The following is a 19,360-nucleotide window of genomic DNA, read 5'->3' on the forward strand; positions in this document are numbered from 1 at the left end:
TAAGGACCAGCGCCCCTCCCCTTGAAGTACCACAGAATCCTGTGCTACAAGGCCCTGAGCTCCTTCGATGATAACAGCCTTTATAACAGAAAGCCAATGTCACAAGCTTCTCCTGAATATTGAACAGCACACATCTTCCCCTCCAGAGTCAGGAAATGATGCTCAAAGTAAGGATCACAGCTCCCCAAAAGTGAACTATAGCTATTTTCAGCAACAAGGTCTTGAGCTCCTCTGATGATAGCAGGCTAGTTCTTATCAGCACGACCTGCATGACAGGCTCCTGCAGGACAATCAATAGCTCCAAAAGAACCAACAGCTCCAAAGAACAATATTCATCATGCTGCTTTTCCACTTTTCCACTCTTTATGCTGGCACCTTTCCTCAGGTAGGCCATCTATGCCAGCACCCTGTTACTTCTGCAAATAGATTTTTTATGTCATTTGTGTTAACTCCTACTTTTTCATTGACATCATTAATCTTATATTATTTTTCTTTACATCATCTCTCTGCTATGGATTTGTTATTCATTGATCCTTTGTCATTTTCAAGAGATCTTTTCTTTCATGATCTCTAGCTGAGATCCTTTCTTCAAGGTCTGAAAGTCTATCTTCAGTTTTGTTCAGCTGGTTTTGCCAGCCTTTGGCGGAATGTTTAACATTCTGAATATCTGCTTCATTCTGTTTCATGCATTCTATTTTTTCCTGCATTGATCATTCATCATTTCCATCCTTTTCCTGTCATCATATATTTTATAAATCTACCTCTACTCTAGAATTTCTCAGCAATTCTTTTATGAATGTTGACATTTATTTTTTACATGATAGATTATTTCTTATTTGATTTCCTATATAGCATCATGGATTTGTTTTACTTTGGTTGCTGTCATTTCAGAAATTTCAAGGTGTGTGTCTTCCGTTTTCTTCTATTTCATTGTCTTTTACAGTTGTTCTGGATGGTCTAGAGGTCTGATACTACATTTTGCTTCTGTGTCTTGTCATTTTCTACTTCAGAAGTTTTTATTTTGTTTTCTGTGTTGATCACTGTAAGTTTTTGTAGTAGATAGCTCTGTTTCTAGTATCAAGGTCTCTCTAGGCAAGTTTTGTTCTTCAAGGATATCTTCTCTGTTGTAAGAGGTTCTTGGTTTCTGTCTGTCCCAAGATCCTATCTTCCAATTAATTAAAAGTGAGATGCTGGTATCTGTTTGACTCAGTCCCTAGTCCTTTGATGCTGTTGTGTGGTGAGGTTCTTACCCCAGAACTGTTCAGTACTGTTACAGAAGTGACAACAATTGATTAAAACAGATATGTCATTGTAGCTAAAGTAGTATAGTTATCAAAAACAATAGCATCAAGCGTAGTTTTAAAGCTCCCATAACATGGTAACTATGAGTTTTGTACCTTTAAACATAGGAGCAAAATCTACAGTTATGTAAGGAACTATTCGTAAGTTGAGAGCTTGCATGCAAAGTATTTCCCCTTGGTAGAGTGGTTTTACCCTCTGGTGGGGAAATATGAGAAGGATAGTGGAGAGAATAGAGATAACTGAAAAGAAATAAAGTACAAGCCAGGCTGTAGTATGAAGGATGATTTAACAGGCTTTGAGAAACTAGCAAAGAGTCAAAAAAGAAAGAATAAAGAAGTAAGCAAGGGATTATTGAAGCGACCAGAAATCCTGGGGAGACTACTCATTTGTATGAAAATGTCATTAAGTTGAGAGAGGAAAATTGAAGGAGGAAAGAGAATGAATAAGTTAAAACAAAAATATAGGTGAAGGACAAAAGGGAAGGAAACAACAAACCAGAAAAAAAGAAAAAGAAAAATAATAAACAATGAGTAATAATAAATTAATTAATAATAATTAATAATGAAATTACTCTGGTGTCAAATGAGAACTCAAAACTATCGGATAATACTGCCAAGCCTGCAGTAGAGTTTGTGCTGGATTTGAGGCTCCTCTTGGCCTCCAGATGTGAGGGCCTGGGGCCAGCATCTTCAGCTAGTACTTTCTGTATGTCCCTTAGTGGCCTCCCATGCCTTGGCCCGCTTCTCTTGGCTGCATCTCTCTCCCAGTTGATAAGATGTTTTCAGACAGAGAAAGGGAGCCGCCCCAGCCCCATTCACTGTTGGCCCCCCTGGTCCTTGTTCAACCTTCTGTGTTCCTCTTCCAATGGACAGTCTCTGTCCTCTCAGGTCGCTGTTGCAGGGTCAGGTGGGATGCTGTGATGCACTCTCGTGCACAGAAAGAAAGCAAAGAAAAGGAAAAGAAAAAGATAAACATAAAGGAAAGAAAAAAGTGAAAAAAGAATAACTAGCTTATCATCAGAGAGGGAGCAGGTCCTAAACTGTAGTGACTTCTGCTTAGAGGGAGGCAAAAGAGGCAGGGACCTCATGTTCCAAGTTGATCCCATATGGCTTGACTTAGCCACACTATTTTAGTACAGTCTTTTCTTCTTCTTATAAGATTTCAAGTGTAGCAGGCCATTGTCCTGACCTGGCAATGCACTAGCACCCAGTGGGGCTGGCCAGTCATTTTATTAAGCCTTTATCTATCTTTTGCTTGATCTATTAGTCTCTTGTGTCCAAATGATCTCTGTTCCAAGGTGTCTGTGCTGCCTCTTTCTTCCAATTATCTGGGTTTTAGTTACATTTCTCTGAGTAGCTCTGAACCAGGTTCTGCCTCGATTCAGCCGTTTTCTGTCTGCATATACTTCTTAGGTCACATGTTAAGTGACTTTGAATTTAGAAATTTTACAAAAGAATATGCCTCTTAGAACTTAACAATTATTATATTTTGTCAGTTACTTGCTTTTCATTTTTATGTAATTATATTGGTATTCTTTTGACTAGTGTTTGCATAATGTATTTTTCAGGCTTTGTTTTTTCTTATGTGTTAGATTTGTCTAAGAATTATATACCTAGGTTTTCTAATTTACCTGTCAGTCTGTATTTTAGATTTATTTTTCATGGAACTACTAATATTATCTCTGTACACTCTTTCCTGGGCACATCATAACTGTCTACTGACTTTAAATAGTACAGTGTTCTGAAGCAGGTACACAATGTGGAACAGTTCAGTCATGCTTAGGGTGTCCTGGAGGAGGGGCTTGTGCTGGCTCTATGTCGGCTAAATGTTTCCATAGAGGCTGTTTTCCTTAATGAGAAGCAGACAACTGTGAAAGTGCTAAATCACAAGATCAGTTGGAAATTGTAAAAAAGAAAAAAAGATAACAGTTTCCTGAGTAGTAATAGATTAAAAGGCAAAAAGACAAGAAAAGAAATATTGAAACAAATGTCTAAGGTTTATAGGTTCTGTTCACTTTTCCTATTGGAAAATCATTCTCCAATACCTATGTGTGAAATTTCAAGATCTTAAGTTCTTTTTCACTTAAGAAAGGCTGTATGGTAGCATTACTTGATATTGTTCTGCTCTGACTGTCTTTTGTTTTAAAGTTAGTAAAACTTAATAACAACAGACTTGTCAACACAAACTCTCAAATCGAGAAGGGGCTGGGGGGAAATATTCCAAGCCCTGAAAGAAAATAATTTGCAACCAAGACTGATGTACCCAGAAAAACTCTCTCAAAATTAATGGAGAAATAAGATGTTTCCAAGACAAGGAGGAACTGTGGGAGTTCGTGGCCACCAACCCAACCCTACAGAGAGTGCTGAAGGACATTTCAGAGAGAGAGAGAGGAAGGGATACCAGGATTCTAGCAACAGTGGCAGAGAGGCCTTGATGAACGGGGCAGACAGTGGAATGAGGGAGTAAGGTGGACAAATTATAGGAGTAAAGTGGAGTAGCAGACCTGAGCAGAGACGGTAAGCTATCGTCTTTAGTATAGATAGCTTTAATATACTGTTTTAAAAAGGCAGAGTTCATTGTTAATAGTGTATCAGTATTTAAAAGTCACAGTAGTCTTATCGCTCTGTTTAGTTTGAATTTATTTTGTTCTGGTCTGTCCACTTATATCAGATTTGAGGGCACAGACATCTGACCCCAAAATAGCAGGTTATACCATGATAACTATCCTTAATTTCCTATTAAATTAAACTGAAACCCTGTGTTACTTACATTGTCTTACTATGACTGACCTTATTTGAATCTGGTTTGTTAGACCGCAGTTTTGCCTTGGCTTATTTTATTCGAATTTGGTATGCTTGATAGTATCAACCCTAAAAGTAGAGGCAACTACTCTGAAGATGACAAGATGTAAAAGATATCCATACCAGTTTTGATTATTAACAGCTCTCAAGTCCTACAATATTTTCAAAGTGGTGTTTTTTATAAAAAATAGCTATGTAATACTGTGCTTAACTATATTAAGCCTGATGGACACATCTATTGAAAGTAACATGAGAAAGCATAGTAACTATGGTAGATCACCTAATATTGTGGTCTTATGTGTCTTTTTCATTGCATGTTTCTCTAGGAATTTGTTTTGCTGTCTCGTTATGATCTGTTTTTCCCTATAACACAGAGAGGATAGATATACATGTAGAAATTTGGGAAGATTTTTTAAAACTATTTATGGGAACAGATTATATAATGCAAGATGTAATGAAGAGATACTATGAAGAAGAAGAGACACTAAGAATTCCAATACTAAATCTGTAGCATTATGATATAAAATCTAGCAATACTATTATTCACTGTTCAGAGTGATATTAGTCTAGTCTCTTAAGTTCAATTTCAGCATATGTAAAGATAAGAATAGCTACTACAAAAAGAATGGGAGACACTATGGTAGTTATTATTGTCTTCCCTAATGTCAGATCTTGAAGACCTAAAAAGCCTTCATCATTCTGTAATGATTTGATTAGTTCTATAATATGCAGTATGTATTTAATGTGTTTGAAGATGGGGACAACTATTGGGAAGAAACTAAAGACAATTAGATAAACAGTGAAGATCTCCAATGGACTTGCTTTGAAATCTGTATTTCTTTAAATTGTTTCTTTTTGAACTGTTTTATTCTGTTTTGATATGCTTAATCTAACCCTCTTTAAGATAAAAAACAAGTGTGTAGGACTGATAACTGTATCACTAAGTTTTTGTTAGATCATTGAGCAGAACTGTTGGCAGTGTCCCTATTTGAATGTCACTTTACATACTTTAATTTTGTAACCTGAACAACTATTTCTAAGATGACAATATGTAACTTATCAACTGGTGATTTCTTACTGTTTATTTTTCTATAATTCTGTATTATTTCTACCCTTTTTTCTCCATGTATTTTTTTTTTTTTTTTGGTTTAGAACCAAAACATAACCCAAAGTTCATGAGTTTGGAAAGTGATTGAATAACAGGAATTTTACATTCATCAGGGGGTTAATCCACTGGTGAGCTGATAGGTAAATGTGCTGTTAGGAGGTAAGCCCTGGTCTTAGGTGGCTCACGGCGCCTGTTACCTGGAGGGCTGCGTTCTTGGCCCTGGATCCTCTCTTCTCCCTGCTTCCTGGCTGCATGGGTGTCCCCAGATGAGCCCTGTCTATCATACTCTTTGTGCCTTGGGGCCAGCCATGGGCTAAAGCCACTAAAAACTGCAAACCAAAGAAACATGTGTTTGTTTAATTTTATAATGAAAATCAATACCAATAAAATACAAAAGAGTCACTATGAAAATTCTTCCTAATGTAAAGTTTTAGCAATGAAAATTTAAAATAAATTTTTGTTTTATTGGCCATTTTTAATATTGTCTTTTGGAAAAGTTCTGTTTTGTAAAGGAGCAGACATTCCCTTAAAAATAAAATACAAAATATTGAACAATAATGTGAAATTTTAAAAAGATGTAGGGTTTTAAAAGTTAAAGTATCTGTGTTATTTAATGGCTCTCTTATCACAATTATATGCAGAGAAATTGAAGTACATAAATATAAATATCCAAATAGTGACAGCAAATGTTTCCAAAACAAATAGTAACTGTGAAAAAATTTAAATCCATTCCTGAATAATTTTATTGAATCTCACTTTTAAAAGATGGTTGAAGAAATCAGCATATTTATTAGAAACAGTCAACATACTGAGACTGAAAATATACTTTCATGTAAGTAGAGATGGGCCATTTGATTTTGTCAAAAATTTCACTACTTACTCTAATCCGTGTTTCTTATAATCATAAAAATCTTACCAAAAATAGTCATTCAGATTCTGATAGTAGTATCAGAGAGAAAGGCCAAGACAATTCAAAGTGATTGCATACTTTTCTGTTTCAGATATGTAATAATTTTGGCAACTGCCAATGCTTTCCGGACCACAGGCCTCCAGGCTGTGAATTCCATTTTGGCTCACCAGGGGGCAGTATTGATGATGGAAATGTTCTGAAATCCGGTAAGCAGAAAGCAATTTTCTAAGGCAAGAAGAGCTGTGATTTTTATGGCACTTACTAAGAAGTTCTTTTTCTGTTTCATGATTTCTTGACTAATGCAAAGAGCTAGTGTGAATAGTGCCTTTATTTAAATATTATATAATATTTACCATCAGACTTTTCTCAGACACAGTCAACATAAAGTACAACAGTACTTGTTAAGTTGCAATAAATGTCATTAAATACAATTTTAAATCTTGTATATGGAATAATGAAAAATACACATATAATATTCACTTAATGTTACCAAAAATTATATATTATTAACAATGCAGTGTGAATCCTGAGTGAAATTGGAAAAATACAAATCTATATATTTATTAGAGAGTACTAACTATATAATAAAGTACTAAATATATAATAAAGTGTCTAACAGAGAGTACAGTCACAGTTTCAATGATAGAGAAGCTGTTTAAACTTCCTGTCCCCAAAATTCAAGGTAATATCATAAACTGTTGATTCAACTATGCAGCTGTCATTCATACATTCTAACCACAATCATGTCATTGGGAATGGTGGCAATAAAATCGATATCTGTGTGTCAGAAACTCCAGACAAGCAATAATAAGAAGGTTTGATAATGCCAATCTGAATGAAGAAAACTTATTTTCAAAGAAATGACCTTGATTACAAAGGCCTGAAGCACTGTGAATAATGAAAGGGAAGATAAACACAGTAAGTTGTTCCACAATGCCAAGTATTTGTAAAAGGTATGAGTAAAAAATAATTACCAATTATATTGGCCATATGGAGAAAAAAAGATTAAGAATGACATCAGATATTCTTTACACAGTCAGAGGATGGGAAGAGCACAAAAGTAATTTAATTTTGTGCAGAAAGAAATTGGGTTTCTCTGTGGAAGAGTACACATGGAGATGCTGTTTGCACTGGATAATAGTGCTTCTCTCACCTCTCAGGAAGAACAAAGATTGGTAACCCAGAGTTCGTTATTATTTGCCATGATCAAAGTAGTTCATGGAGTGGCACAAGTGTGCACTATGACATGAAAATAATACACTGCATATAACTTCAAGGAGCAAGGGTATTTCAGAAAAAAATTCAAAGGATGTCTGTATCCTCTCATAGAAGATAAGACTAGTAGATGATATAAAATATTTGTCGACCAAGCAGGGTACATGGTTCTCAGAAGAGAGAAGCATGTTGAACCCACTGGCACGTTTGTGAGCAGTGTCAACCACTGTGGTATACATGCAGTGGAGGATTCCATTAAAACTGAGAGTGTACACAGTGGCCGTTTTCAAACAGAATGGCTCCAAACCTTTCCATCCATTACACTGTGTGTAGAGATCAACGAAAGGCATACACACCAGGAAGTTTTTAATTTGTGAAAACTGCTGATGGCAACAAGAATGTGAATGAGTAGCTGCATCCCTCATGTTGACTCTTTCTTTGGACCCAGCGCTGTCAGCAGGTACCTCAGCCACAAGAAGGCAAAAAGTAAAACCTTTAGGCTGCTGCTCAAGATGGAGGGTGGAGTCAAGAATGTTTTGCACTCTGCTGTATTTCACTAGAGACTGTGTGCTCAGGAGGGTTGACAAGCTACCTCGTGAGGCTTGCTCAGCCCTATTTAGAACAAATGAAAGAACTTAAAATAACTGAGGAGTTAACAGTAAGTGTTCGGGGTAGTTACGGTATTCAGCATCTCTTGGGTGTAAGGAGGAGGTCAGAAAACCACATGCCTGACCAGGACAAACTCCCATTAGAAAACACCCAAGATCACAAGCCTTCCCTGGTGCTGAGTCCTCGCTCAGCCAAGGCCTGATTGAGTGTTGCGAAACGTTAATGCAGATTCATTCTGCAGTGATTAGGAGAAGTGGTCATGTTTTATTTTGGTTTTTTGGTGGGTGGTTATTATTATTTTGTAATTTAACTCTTGCTCTTCAAGTTATCACTGTCCAAATATTATTTCAACAAAAGCTAAGAAAATTCTAGTTCAATGACCACAAAGTTAAGGAACACAGTACCTACAGGAAGAGTTTGGAAAGTTGCTAAATGAGTGTATTACTTAAGTCTAAACTGATCAGAAGAAAGGGGAAACCTGAATAAGGAAAGCAAAAAGAGATGTCCACATTTCTCTATTAATAGTAAGTGACTTGTTGTGGGCACAGCAACAATGCACGCGGCTTCTCCTACTTAGGTACAAAATTACTTAAACTGTGTTTGAGGAAGCCCAGAGAAAGATTTACTACACAAAAACTTTAAAGCACCATCTCAATGTATTCAAATACCTAAAAGGAAGACATGGATAAAGAACTAAGCTTAAGACAGGGAAAATGTCAAAACAAAATGATAATGTCAACAAAGGCAGAAAAATTAAAATAGAGCCAAACAAATGCTAGAGCTGAGCAGTGTACTAGCTTAAATGAAAACCTTCTTATTGTGGTTCAAAAGCAGATTTGAACAGACAAAGAAAGAACCAGTGCATTTACTGCCAGCTAGGTGGCTTAAGCTATTCAAGAAATGTCATTGATCATGTAACATGGAAGTGAGAGGCGAGCCTGGCAGGCCTGATGGGAAGGCAGCTGAAGGACTTTGCACACTGTAGCACTGATTGCGAAGGGCCATCGCTTGCCGGAGTAAATCTTCAGGATGGATGAGACCTCCATATTTTGGAAGTGGAGGCCTGAAAATATTTGCGTACACAAGCAGGCCAGCCAGGGCCAGGTGTAAAGCACATACTGTGTGCTTTGGGAGCAATACAAAGTCATGGATGACGCAGTTTCTCTGCCTGAATTGCTGTGCTGAAAGAATAGAAAAGTTCTCTTTGGAGAATGATACACCTTTCAAACTTTTGTTTATTTTTAATTATGCTCCAGCAAATTTTTCTTTGTTGGTCTTCATCCCAGTATCCAAGTGGTGTTGCTTCCTCTGAACATCACCTCTTAGATTCAACCAACTGATGAAAGAATTATAGCACCCCTTAAGACCTAGGACTTGGGGACGACTTTTGTAAGGCTCTTTGTGCAACTGTAGATGACAATGAAGAGGGCACATGGGTCCATGGTGCAGAATCTACTACAGCTCAGGAAGATGCTGAGAAGTTACTGGCATCTGTGGTGCGTTGTCTACAAAGACATATGTGATGGAAAAGAAGAAACAAACACATGCAAATGAAATGTTCATATTTCTGAATGAAATGACACCTGCTCAGTCAGAGCCTCGAGAAAGTCTGTTGAGAGAAGTCAAGCTCTGAGCATTTTAGAACATTAGTGACCCAATTGAGAGCTCTGCTGATGCTCCAGTGATGTCACCCCTCAGTGTGTGAATGGCATCTGGAAGGCAGTACTGAAGTCCTTGCATGGCTTCAAAGTGTTGCCAATAATCAAAACTCTCATCTACAAGTAAGGGAATGTAATTGTTACCATCATTTTAGAAAATTGTTGGAAATACTAAAGTTGAATGTTAGCACATGCTATGAATGTGCTTTGCCACTCCCTCGCTATGTCCACATCTGAAAAACATCCAAAGTTGTTAACCAAAGGATTAGTAGTAATATATGCACAGTAGTGCCATTTGTAACACTCATAATTGCTCACTACTTACCTGTCCTATCGAACGGAAAGTATTCATAACTTACTTCTACACAAACATACAGTATGCCTCAAGAATGTACATTTCGTAGTTATAAGCAATGATATAGACGAATCACAAAGTTGACAATGTAAAAAATTAATATCAGATAGATTGAGCATAACATATAATCCCACTAGTAACATGTTAGTTCATTTGAGAGGAGTGTTAGTGCTTATATTGTTTGATTGATTTTATAAGCTTACATCTGAAAATCTGAGCAACTACTTTGAAGACAACAGTATGCAATTTAATAATCATTTTTAATTTCCCATCTGAAATTTATATAATTGAAATTTATGTAATTTTTATTCTCTTTAAAATTAAAAAGATCTGGATTTTGATATGATTGTCCAAATGATTAAAAAATGGCTCATACTCTTAGAGGTCAAAGTAGCGAATTTTCTTAAGGATAGTGACTGAAAAAAATAGGTGAGGAGCTAAATGTTATGCTTCCTATATTTTGTACAGATTGCCTGATCACTTTTTAATTTACAAACTCCTTTGAAGTACCCAATAATATCACATATTTTCTTAATACTGAAAATGTTCTAAAGTGTTTTGGAGATTCTAACCGGGATCTTCTTTGAGAGGAGGGTGTATGTATACTCATTTGACTAATAATTGCTTATTTAGATAAATATATTTTAAACCTTTATGCTTTTCAATCTAAAGTCTTCCACTTTATTTTTTGTGTTTTTGAACATGTCAGTTTAAAGATTTTATTACAGTAAAGGACTCACCGCCATGAATCCCCCTCAAAGTACTCCTCACATTGAACACAGTCATCCTAGAGTTTTTGCCACTTTATTAGTAAATATTTACAGTATATAATGATTACATTAATTGGGAAGGATTGGTGTGTGTACTTAACACAACTGAATTCCCATTTTCTTCCCACATTCCCTCATTTTTTTCTTTCGCTAGCATCAGATTTATTTATTTTACATATAAATTCTTAAAACATTATCATACATACAGAATAACAGTGGACTAACAGACCAAAAAACATTCAAATATGTAAGATAATTATTCTAATTATATTGTGAATATACCTCTTCACAATATAATTGTGAAGATACACTTTTGACTATATTGTCTGTGCTAAGTTACACTAACTTTTTTTTCTCATTTTTCCTATTTTCTCTCTTTTATTTTATTTATATATTTGAGTATCTCATATGTGAGAGTCCATAAGATACTTAAGCTTATGTGTCTTATTTACCTCACTTAACATTGTGGTCTCAAGGTGCATCCACTTGTCCTTCTTTATGACATTCTTTTCTACTGTGTATAAATGCGGTAGTATTTACAGTATTTATACAGTATACAAATATTTATACAGTAGTACAAATATTTTCTGTTCATCTATTGATGAACATGTAGGCTGCTTCTAAGATGTGCTATTATGAATTGTGTTGCTATAAAGTCGGATATGCATACAACACTGTGGTCTGATGCCTTTGACATTTTGTGAAGATAAATAGAAAGAGAACAGCTGAGTCAAATGGAATTTCTAGTCTTGAGTTTTTGAGGAATATCCCTACTGTTTTCATAGTGGTAGTACTAGTTTACAATCTGACCAAAAATGAAGAGCGGCTCATTTTTCCCTGTAGCCTCTACCGTCTTAGCTATTGGTTTATTTCTTGATGACAACCATTCTTCTGGAGTGAGATGGAATTTCTGTGTTGTTATAATTTACATTTCTCAAATGGCCAGTGGTGTCAAACATTTTTTTCATTTATTTATCAGATGTTTGTATTTGTTCATCTGAAAAGTGTCTTATTTCAGATGCCCATTTTTTATCATGTCTTTAAATTTTGGAAATTTTTTTTGAGTTTTTTACAGGTATTAGTCCTTTGAGGAATAGCTGGCAAAATCTTCTCCCACGTTTTGGACCGGATCTTCACTCTTCTGTTGGTATCCTTTGCTGTGCAGAAGGTTTTTAATTTGACGTAATCTCATTTGCTGATATTATTTGGGGGTGTTCTTTTGCAACCAGGTGGTGCTTACAACATCTTTTCTTACACTTATGTCTTCAAGAGTGTTACCTATTTTGTCTTCCAGCAGATTATTTCTGTTTTAAAATTTACTTATGAGATCTATTTTGATTTTAGCTCTGTCCATAGTAAAAACTGTGGGTCTAGAGTCAATGAGTCTTTGGCATGTGGATAGCTAGTTTTCCATCACCATTTACTAAAGAGGTAATATTCACAAGATAAAGGATCTGGCCCCTTTATCAAAGATAAAGTAGAAAGTCTTTTTTTTTCCTTGTTCTTTTCTTTGTCAATACAAAATTGCCGTATCTTTGTGGTGTAACTTGAAGTACAGTACATCCCTGCCTTGCCACTGTGGTCCAGAATGGTTTTTGCTATTCCGGTTCTCTTGTGGTTTCATAAGAATTCTAGTTGCGTCATCTAGCTCTGTGAGGACTGCTGTTGGTATTTTGATTGGGGTTGTGTTAAAATCATACAGCAGTTTTGGAAGTATAACCATTTGACTGTATTGGCTTGCCTCTCTCTAAACAAGGGATCTATTTCCATTGTTTGTTATATTATTAGATCTCCTTTTTCATAGTACTGTAGTTTTTATTGTAGAGATTTTTACTTCCTTGGTTAGGTTAATTTTTATGTATTTCATTTTTCTTCACACTGTTGGGAAAAGTTTTGTTTCACTAATATCTCAGTGAATTTGTTATTAGTGTACATGAACCCTATTTAGCTTTGAATTTTGATTTTATATCCTGCTAAATTATTGGATTTGGTTATTAATTCTAAGAGTTTGTTAGAGGAGTTTTTAGGGTCTTCTATGTAAAGGAAGGATCATGTCATCTGCAAATAATGATAACTTAAATTCTTCCTTCCCTATTCATGTAGCTTTTTTTCTCTTTTGTAAAGAGAAAAACTCATGTTTTGAGAACTATATTGAGCAATAGTGGTGATGGAGAATATCTTTGTATTGTTCCTGATTTTAGAGAGGAAAAATTTCTCCATTTATTACAGTGTTGACCTTTGGCTTGTCATAGATGACTTTTTATCAGATTGAGATTAGAGCTTCTATATATACTTAGTGTTTTTATCATGAACATATGTTGGGTTTCATCAAATGCTTTTTCTGCATCTATTGAGTGGAGCATATGGTTTCTCTCCTTGCTTCTGTTAATGGGGTGTATATTACTTATTCATTTGCATATGTGGATCCATCCCTGTATCACTGGAATGAATTCTGCTTGGTCACTTTATATAATCTTTATGATGATTTGCTACATTGTGTTTGCCAGTATATTATTCAGGATTTTTGTATCTATGTTCATTAAAGACATTAGCTTGTAGGGGTTTTTTTGTTTGTTTGTTTGTTTGGGTCCTTTACTAGTTTTGGAATCAGGATAATGCTTCTTTCTAGTAATCACTTTGGGAGTCCTACTTCCCTGTCAATGTCATTAAAGAGTTCAAGAAGCATTGGCATTAGATCTTCTCTAACGTTTTTACAGAACTCAGCACTGACTGTCTTGGGGCCTGGGCTTTGTTAGTTGATAATATATTGCTTCTTCCATTTCACTGACTGATGTTGGATTATTCAGAATTTTAATATCTTCTTGATTTATGTCGGTTAGTTCATCTGCATCTCAGAATAATTCCATTTCCTCTGAATCGTCCATTTTATTACAGTACAGTTTCTAAAACTATTTATGGATTTAAGTAGTGTCTATTGTGGTTTCATCTCTTTCATTTCTAATTGCATGGATTTGGATGTTTTCTTTTTTTGGTAAGATGGCTAAGAGTTTGTTTTGTTTAATCTTTCAAATAACCAAGTCTTAGATTCATTTTTAAAAATTTCTATTTTATTAATTCTTGCTGTGATCATTATAATTTCCTTTGTCATACTAGCTTTAGGGTTAGAAGATTATTGCTTTTTCTAGGACCGTGAGGTCCATTTTGGGATTACTATTTGAATTCATTCCCTTTTTCCTTGTGGGAATTTGCCTCTATAAACTTTACTCTTAGACCATGTTGATTGTGTTCCATAGTTCCTGGTATGTTGGACTGTCATTATCTTTTGATTGTTATCTTGGTTACTTTTCTCTTGTTGCTGGGACAAAATATCCAACACTCAAAATGAAGAAAGGAAAAGTTTATTTAGCTCACTGATTATGGAGTTTTCAGTCCATAATCAGTCTTTTGCTCCCTTATATTGTATGCAGGCCATCCCCCACCCCTCAGGGCAGATTAGTACTCACAAAATCTCTGTGCCCCTCTCTTGCACAGGATGAGAGTATTTACAAAGTAAAGATCCTGGCTCCCTGCTGAGTCTCTTGGTTAAACTTCTAAATTTCTTAAGTTGACACAATGTATTAACCATATGAAGAACTGTCTAATTTCTTCCATAATCTGTGACCCATTGATTATTCAAGAGGAAATTGTTTAATTTCAATGTATTTGCACAGTTTCTATGGAATGTTTTTCCATTGATTTCTAGGTTCATTTCACTATGATCTGCATAGGATAAGTCCATCCATTTTGCATTTACTTAAGCATGCTTTATGGTCCAGTATGTGATCTGTTTTGGATAAAATTCCATGTGATGCTGAGAGGAAGTGTATTCTGTTGTTTTGGATACAACACTCCATAAATATCTGTTAATTCTGTTTGTTGAAGGTTTAGTTCAACTCTGACTTTTTTTGTTGGTATTTTTGGCTAGTTGATCTGTCTATTGACAGTGGGGTATCAAGGTCCCCCAGTACAATAATATTGGTGTTTATATGATTTTTCAAGTCTATTCGTGTCTGCTTTATGAAGTCATTTGTGTGGGTACTTGGTAAGTTTATGTTTATAATTGCTGTTTCTTCCTATTTAATTGCTTCTTTGACCAATATATAATGACCTTCTTTGTCACTGCTGGATCAGTTTTGGCTTGAAATCTACTTTGTCTGAAGTTATGGAATCTACTTCAACTTTGTTCTGGGCTCTGTTTGCACGGAATACTGTTCTTCATCCTCTGATTTTTAATCTGTGGGTTTCTTTTTGAATTAAATTTGTTTCTCATCTATCACATACTGTTGAGCTCTGTCTCTTGGTCCATTTTACCGTATTGTCTCCTGTGATGGGGAATTGAGAGCGTTCACATGGAGAGTGACTACTGAGATGTGACTTACTCCTTGTATGGTTTTCCTGTTGCCGCTTTCTTCATTTTTTCCCTTTTGCTTGGCTGTTCATCCCTGCGGATTTGTTCATTCTTTCTAACTTACATGCATTGTCAGATCCTTTCTGGTTTCCAGGAATCCACTTTGCTCCCTCTCCCCTCTTATTCTCCAGGTTGTTATTGGGGAAGACAAACAAAACAAAAGCCCCATAGAGTCTGGATTCTAAATCTTGGCAAGGCTGAATTGAATTTGCTCACCACTCTGCCATTTCCTATGTAATTTTCTAAATTGTGTAACATCTCAAATTTAGAACATATTAAATTATGAAAGTTCCCTAATTTGTAGAATGTCAGAGGAAGGGGAAGCATGCACATGGGAACATACACACTATAGACATGAATATAAACAAAGATAAACAGATATCAGTGGAATAACTATGGATTTTCTTTATCTGATGTAAAATATTAATACTAGATGGAGAGACATGAGTCACCTAAAAAGTTTTCTTCAAGGTTTCAGTAAGGGAATGGCTGAAAGGATTTACAATGTCTTTTTTTCTTCCTTTTTAAAAAATGTACCTAAATCCATTAATATATTAATTATATATAAAGTTATAAAGTTATTTTTATTTAAATTAAAAATTTTAAGTGGCACACAATACAAAAATGATAAACATGAGGTACCATGTAATGCTTCAATACATGCATACATCTTAAATATTTAAAACACTTATCATTTCTTTATGAGAAAAACATTCAAAATCCAGTCCTACAGTTTTCAAAACATGCCAACCATCATCACCCTACTGCGCAGTTTCACCCTGAAAATTCTTACTGCAAGCCAAAAATGAGGGATCGGACGAGCTTGATCAATGGGAGCTTTCACATTATTGGTATTACAGATGCACCAAGAAAACAGCACTCCAATTGTGCACAGCACCAAAATATTTAAGCAAAGACACATTTTGTTAAACTTCTGTATTTTTTGATCTTCATTTTTAGATATAATTTACATTAAGGAAGTGTATAATATACAACGAAGCAACTGGCTTCTTTTGAGTTTCTGCATTCTCCTGCCGTTTTTCATAATTCTCATCGTCGCGATCATCAAGGTCACCGAAATGAGACTCCTGTGCAGCGCGGAGAGCATGAAGTACGAGGGGTAAATACGCCTGATAGCGTTACCTTAGTTGGTGCCACAAACTCACACTCGCGTTGTTTATCAGGCTACTTCTTACTCCTAATAGGTGCTACGTTTAATCCCACGTAAGTGGACTTCTTGCCCTGGTTTTTCAGTAGTTTGCTGTCAGCACTCGGCAGTGAGAGGTCTCGCTGCCCGCCAGCCTGCCCTCCCGAGCGCTCCCCATGCGCCCGGGACCTGAGCGTCACGGAGGAGCAGACCCGGAGTCTAAGTCTAAGCGTGCGTCCAGCTGGATTTAAAGATGTGTCAGAGCTCGCTTTCTTCAAGGAAAACGATTTTCCAACTTAAGAGTTACATTAAAGCTTTTATCAATTATTTTCATTTCTTTTTAATTTCACATTTTTCTCAAATCCTGCAAAAAAAATCACTTGCACATCCTTCTGAAAGTATGTAGTTTCCTGTGAGTTTGTATACACTGTTCTCACGTTTACCCTCCTCATGACCAAACCTGTAACTCTGAAAGTCTGGGACGCCCCTTCACCGCCCGAACGGACGTCCCTGTGGCAGCGTCTCCCGATGACCAGTGCGCACCGCAGTCCGGGTGCTTTGCAAAGATGAGGGTGATTAGCTCCACTTGCTGGAGTCCAGGAGGCCCGCTACGGAGAGGCTGCCTCTGGGCAGGCCCTTCTTGCTGGTGGGGACCCTCTGCGGGTTTCCAGGTGGCACGGGCCATCCTGTGGCCCCAGGAGCAGAGCCAAACCGGCCCTTGTAGCAGATGCCCTCTCAAGATGACCCCGGAACTGTGGGTCTGGGACCCAGTCACCTTTGAAAGGCTCCACCTGATTCCACCTCTTAAAACTTCACTTCTATGCCCCTTCCTCGATGAATGTGCCTTTATAAGCAGCAGGCCTTGGACAAGGACATTTAGTCTTTCATCGTTTTAATCAACAGATACTTGGAGGCACCGAAACAATATGTGAACCGGAGAAAAACCAGCATTTCACCTGGCAGCAGCCTAGTCACCTCTATCAGGCATTACCCCCTTACTTAACTTTGTAAAGGGCTCTGATGCCCGGCAAGCTTTGGATGTGCTCACTCAGAGCCATCCCTCTGGCTGCCTGACTTGACCCGGCCTTGTTTGAGGCTGGCGACCTAGGGCTCCACCTGCAGCCGTCTGATCTCCCACCCTTGAGCTGTCGATTTTTGATGTCACATGCTACGAGAGACCATAGGGCTCAGGCTGTTCTCAAGTAGGAGGATTTCTGCGTACAGACTTGGACCCTGCCAGCCCCAAATTTCCTCCCGTGTTTATTTGTCTTTGAAATGGGACAGTGAGCAGCGTTTGGACTGCAGCGGGGTACAGAGAAGTCCAGTCTCAGAGATTAGGCGACTTACAAGTCTGGCACATAAATGACAGAGCAGTTTCTCTTTAGACACCTGTGCCTTCTCTTGGCTGGCTCTGAGGAAGGCGGTGAGCTCCTTGGGAGGCTTCTTCCTTAGGCAAAGCCTGAATCCTCCATCTGCCAGTCCATGTACCCTGGAGCCCCAGCCCAGGTCGCATTCACAGGTCAGCTGATAAGTCCAGGACATTTGAAGCTGAGTTTTCAGCACAGCCTTGGAGCATCTCTGTCCAGGTGAAGGCGATTGGAAGCTGACTTTCTGGCCCTGCTGAACAATTTGCCATACATATTATTGGTGGGAAAGAACCTGCTTCACGAGGGCAGCAGTCAGGAGATTGTGGGGATCAGAAGGCAGACAACCCCTAGTTGGCCAGCACAAATTTGGGTCATCCTGGGTATCTGAGTCCATTTGACACATAAAGAGTGGGTGCCCATCACTGTTATTTTTTGAAATGCGGGTGTTTATTGTGAATTTCGAAAAGCTGTTTTCACTTCCTAACATTACAATAAATGTGCTTTGGGGCACAAACTGTGTTCCCTTCAAGGGCTACTTCTCGAGTCGGGCTGCCGGCCATCTTCCACAGATCCGTGAGGCCCTGCATTCTGCATAGTGTGAGGATGCCTGAGGCGCCAGGGAACCAGTCCCTCATGAGGACCCTCAGGGGTCAGCTAAGACTGAGCCCTGCAGCCCAGGAGTGGGGTATGTTTATTGGAGACTCCTGTGAAGCTGCGTGCCACCTTGCAATACCCCTAACAGGGCTGGATCGAGTACACTAGCTGCATCTTATTTTTACCATCGTGTATGTGTCAGTTTAAACTGAAACTTTCCAGTCGCAATGTTTGTGATGACCACAAGATGGCCCTAAGAACTCAATGCAACAAGCGGTGCAGTCAGGAGTCCCTTGGTGGACTTCAGCATTCTGCCAAAGGTGTTCCCTGGCGTTTGCCCAGGCTCCCTCATACATATTTTTTGTTTCCTAGAAACACGATTGGTATTTCAGCTTTGTGCACAAATATTGCATATAAGTAAATTAGAGGATGGGAGGGAGTGAAGAAGGGCAGGAGGACAGAAGGAAAAAAGGAAGGAAGGAAAAGTCTTAGTCCATTGTAATGCTTAGTCTTAGTCCAATGTAATCTCAGCACTCTGGGAGGCTGAGGCAGGATGCTGCACATGTGAGCACAGTCGGGCAATTTAGTGACTCAGCAATGCCCTGGCTCAAAGTAAGGGCTGGGGATTTAGCTCATGTGAGGCCCTGGGTTCCATGCATGCTTCTTCATCATCATCACCATCATCATCATCATTATCATCCTTGCAAAACTGAGATTAGGTGACTTTATTTTTAGTTTTTTTCAAAAACCACCACGCAGTGTCCACACTGGCTGCACCATTTTACATTTCCACAACGACACACCCGGTCTCCCATTTGCCAACATCCTTTCCAGTTTGTTTGTTTGTTGTTTCTGTAAGAGTAATTATCCCTTTGGGAATGAAACTGCACCTCGCTGGGGTTTTGATGTTTCGTTTTTCCAGGGGTCAGTGATGGTGAGTGTCTTTTCTTGTGTTTGTGAACCACAGGGAGCAGGGAGTTGATGTTTAATGGGTGTAGAGTTTCCAGTTTGCACAGTGAAAAGAGTTCAGGGAATGACCATAGATGGCTGCACAATATGAATACAAACTGTAACTTAAAAATAAAAATATATAAAACCTGTTAAAAATAAATTATA

The 19,360-nt window shown here is 37.6% G+C and overlaps 1 protein-coding gene across 1 annotated transcript in view; it reads left to right on the forward strand.

The window, feature by feature from the left end:
• The window catches only part of LOC100728591 (disintegrin and metalloproteinase domain-containing protein 18), a 109,842-nt gene extending 93,211 nt beyond the window's left edge, over nt 1–16,631 (forward strand). Inside the window, exons 18-19 of the mRNA XM_063239867.1 lie at nt 6,213–6,327; nt 16,097–16,631. Of these exons, the coding sequence (XP_063095937.1) occupies nt 6,213–6,327; nt 16,097–16,260 (279 nt within the window). The 3' untranslated portion in view covers nt 16,261–16,631. The remainder of the gene's footprint in view (nt 1–6,212; nt 6,328–16,096) is intronic.
• The last annotated feature ends 2,729 nt before the right edge of the window (nt 16,632–19,360 follow it).

Source organism: Cavia porcellus, unplaced genomic scaffold, assembly GCF_034190915.1.
Source record: "Cavia porcellus strain 051 isolate PalLab524CR breed Dunkin Hartley unplaced genomic scaffold, mCavPor4.1 scaffold_29, whole genome shotgun sequence".
Taxonomy (NCBI): Eukaryota; Metazoa; Chordata; class Mammalia; order Rodentia; family Caviidae; genus Cavia; species Cavia porcellus.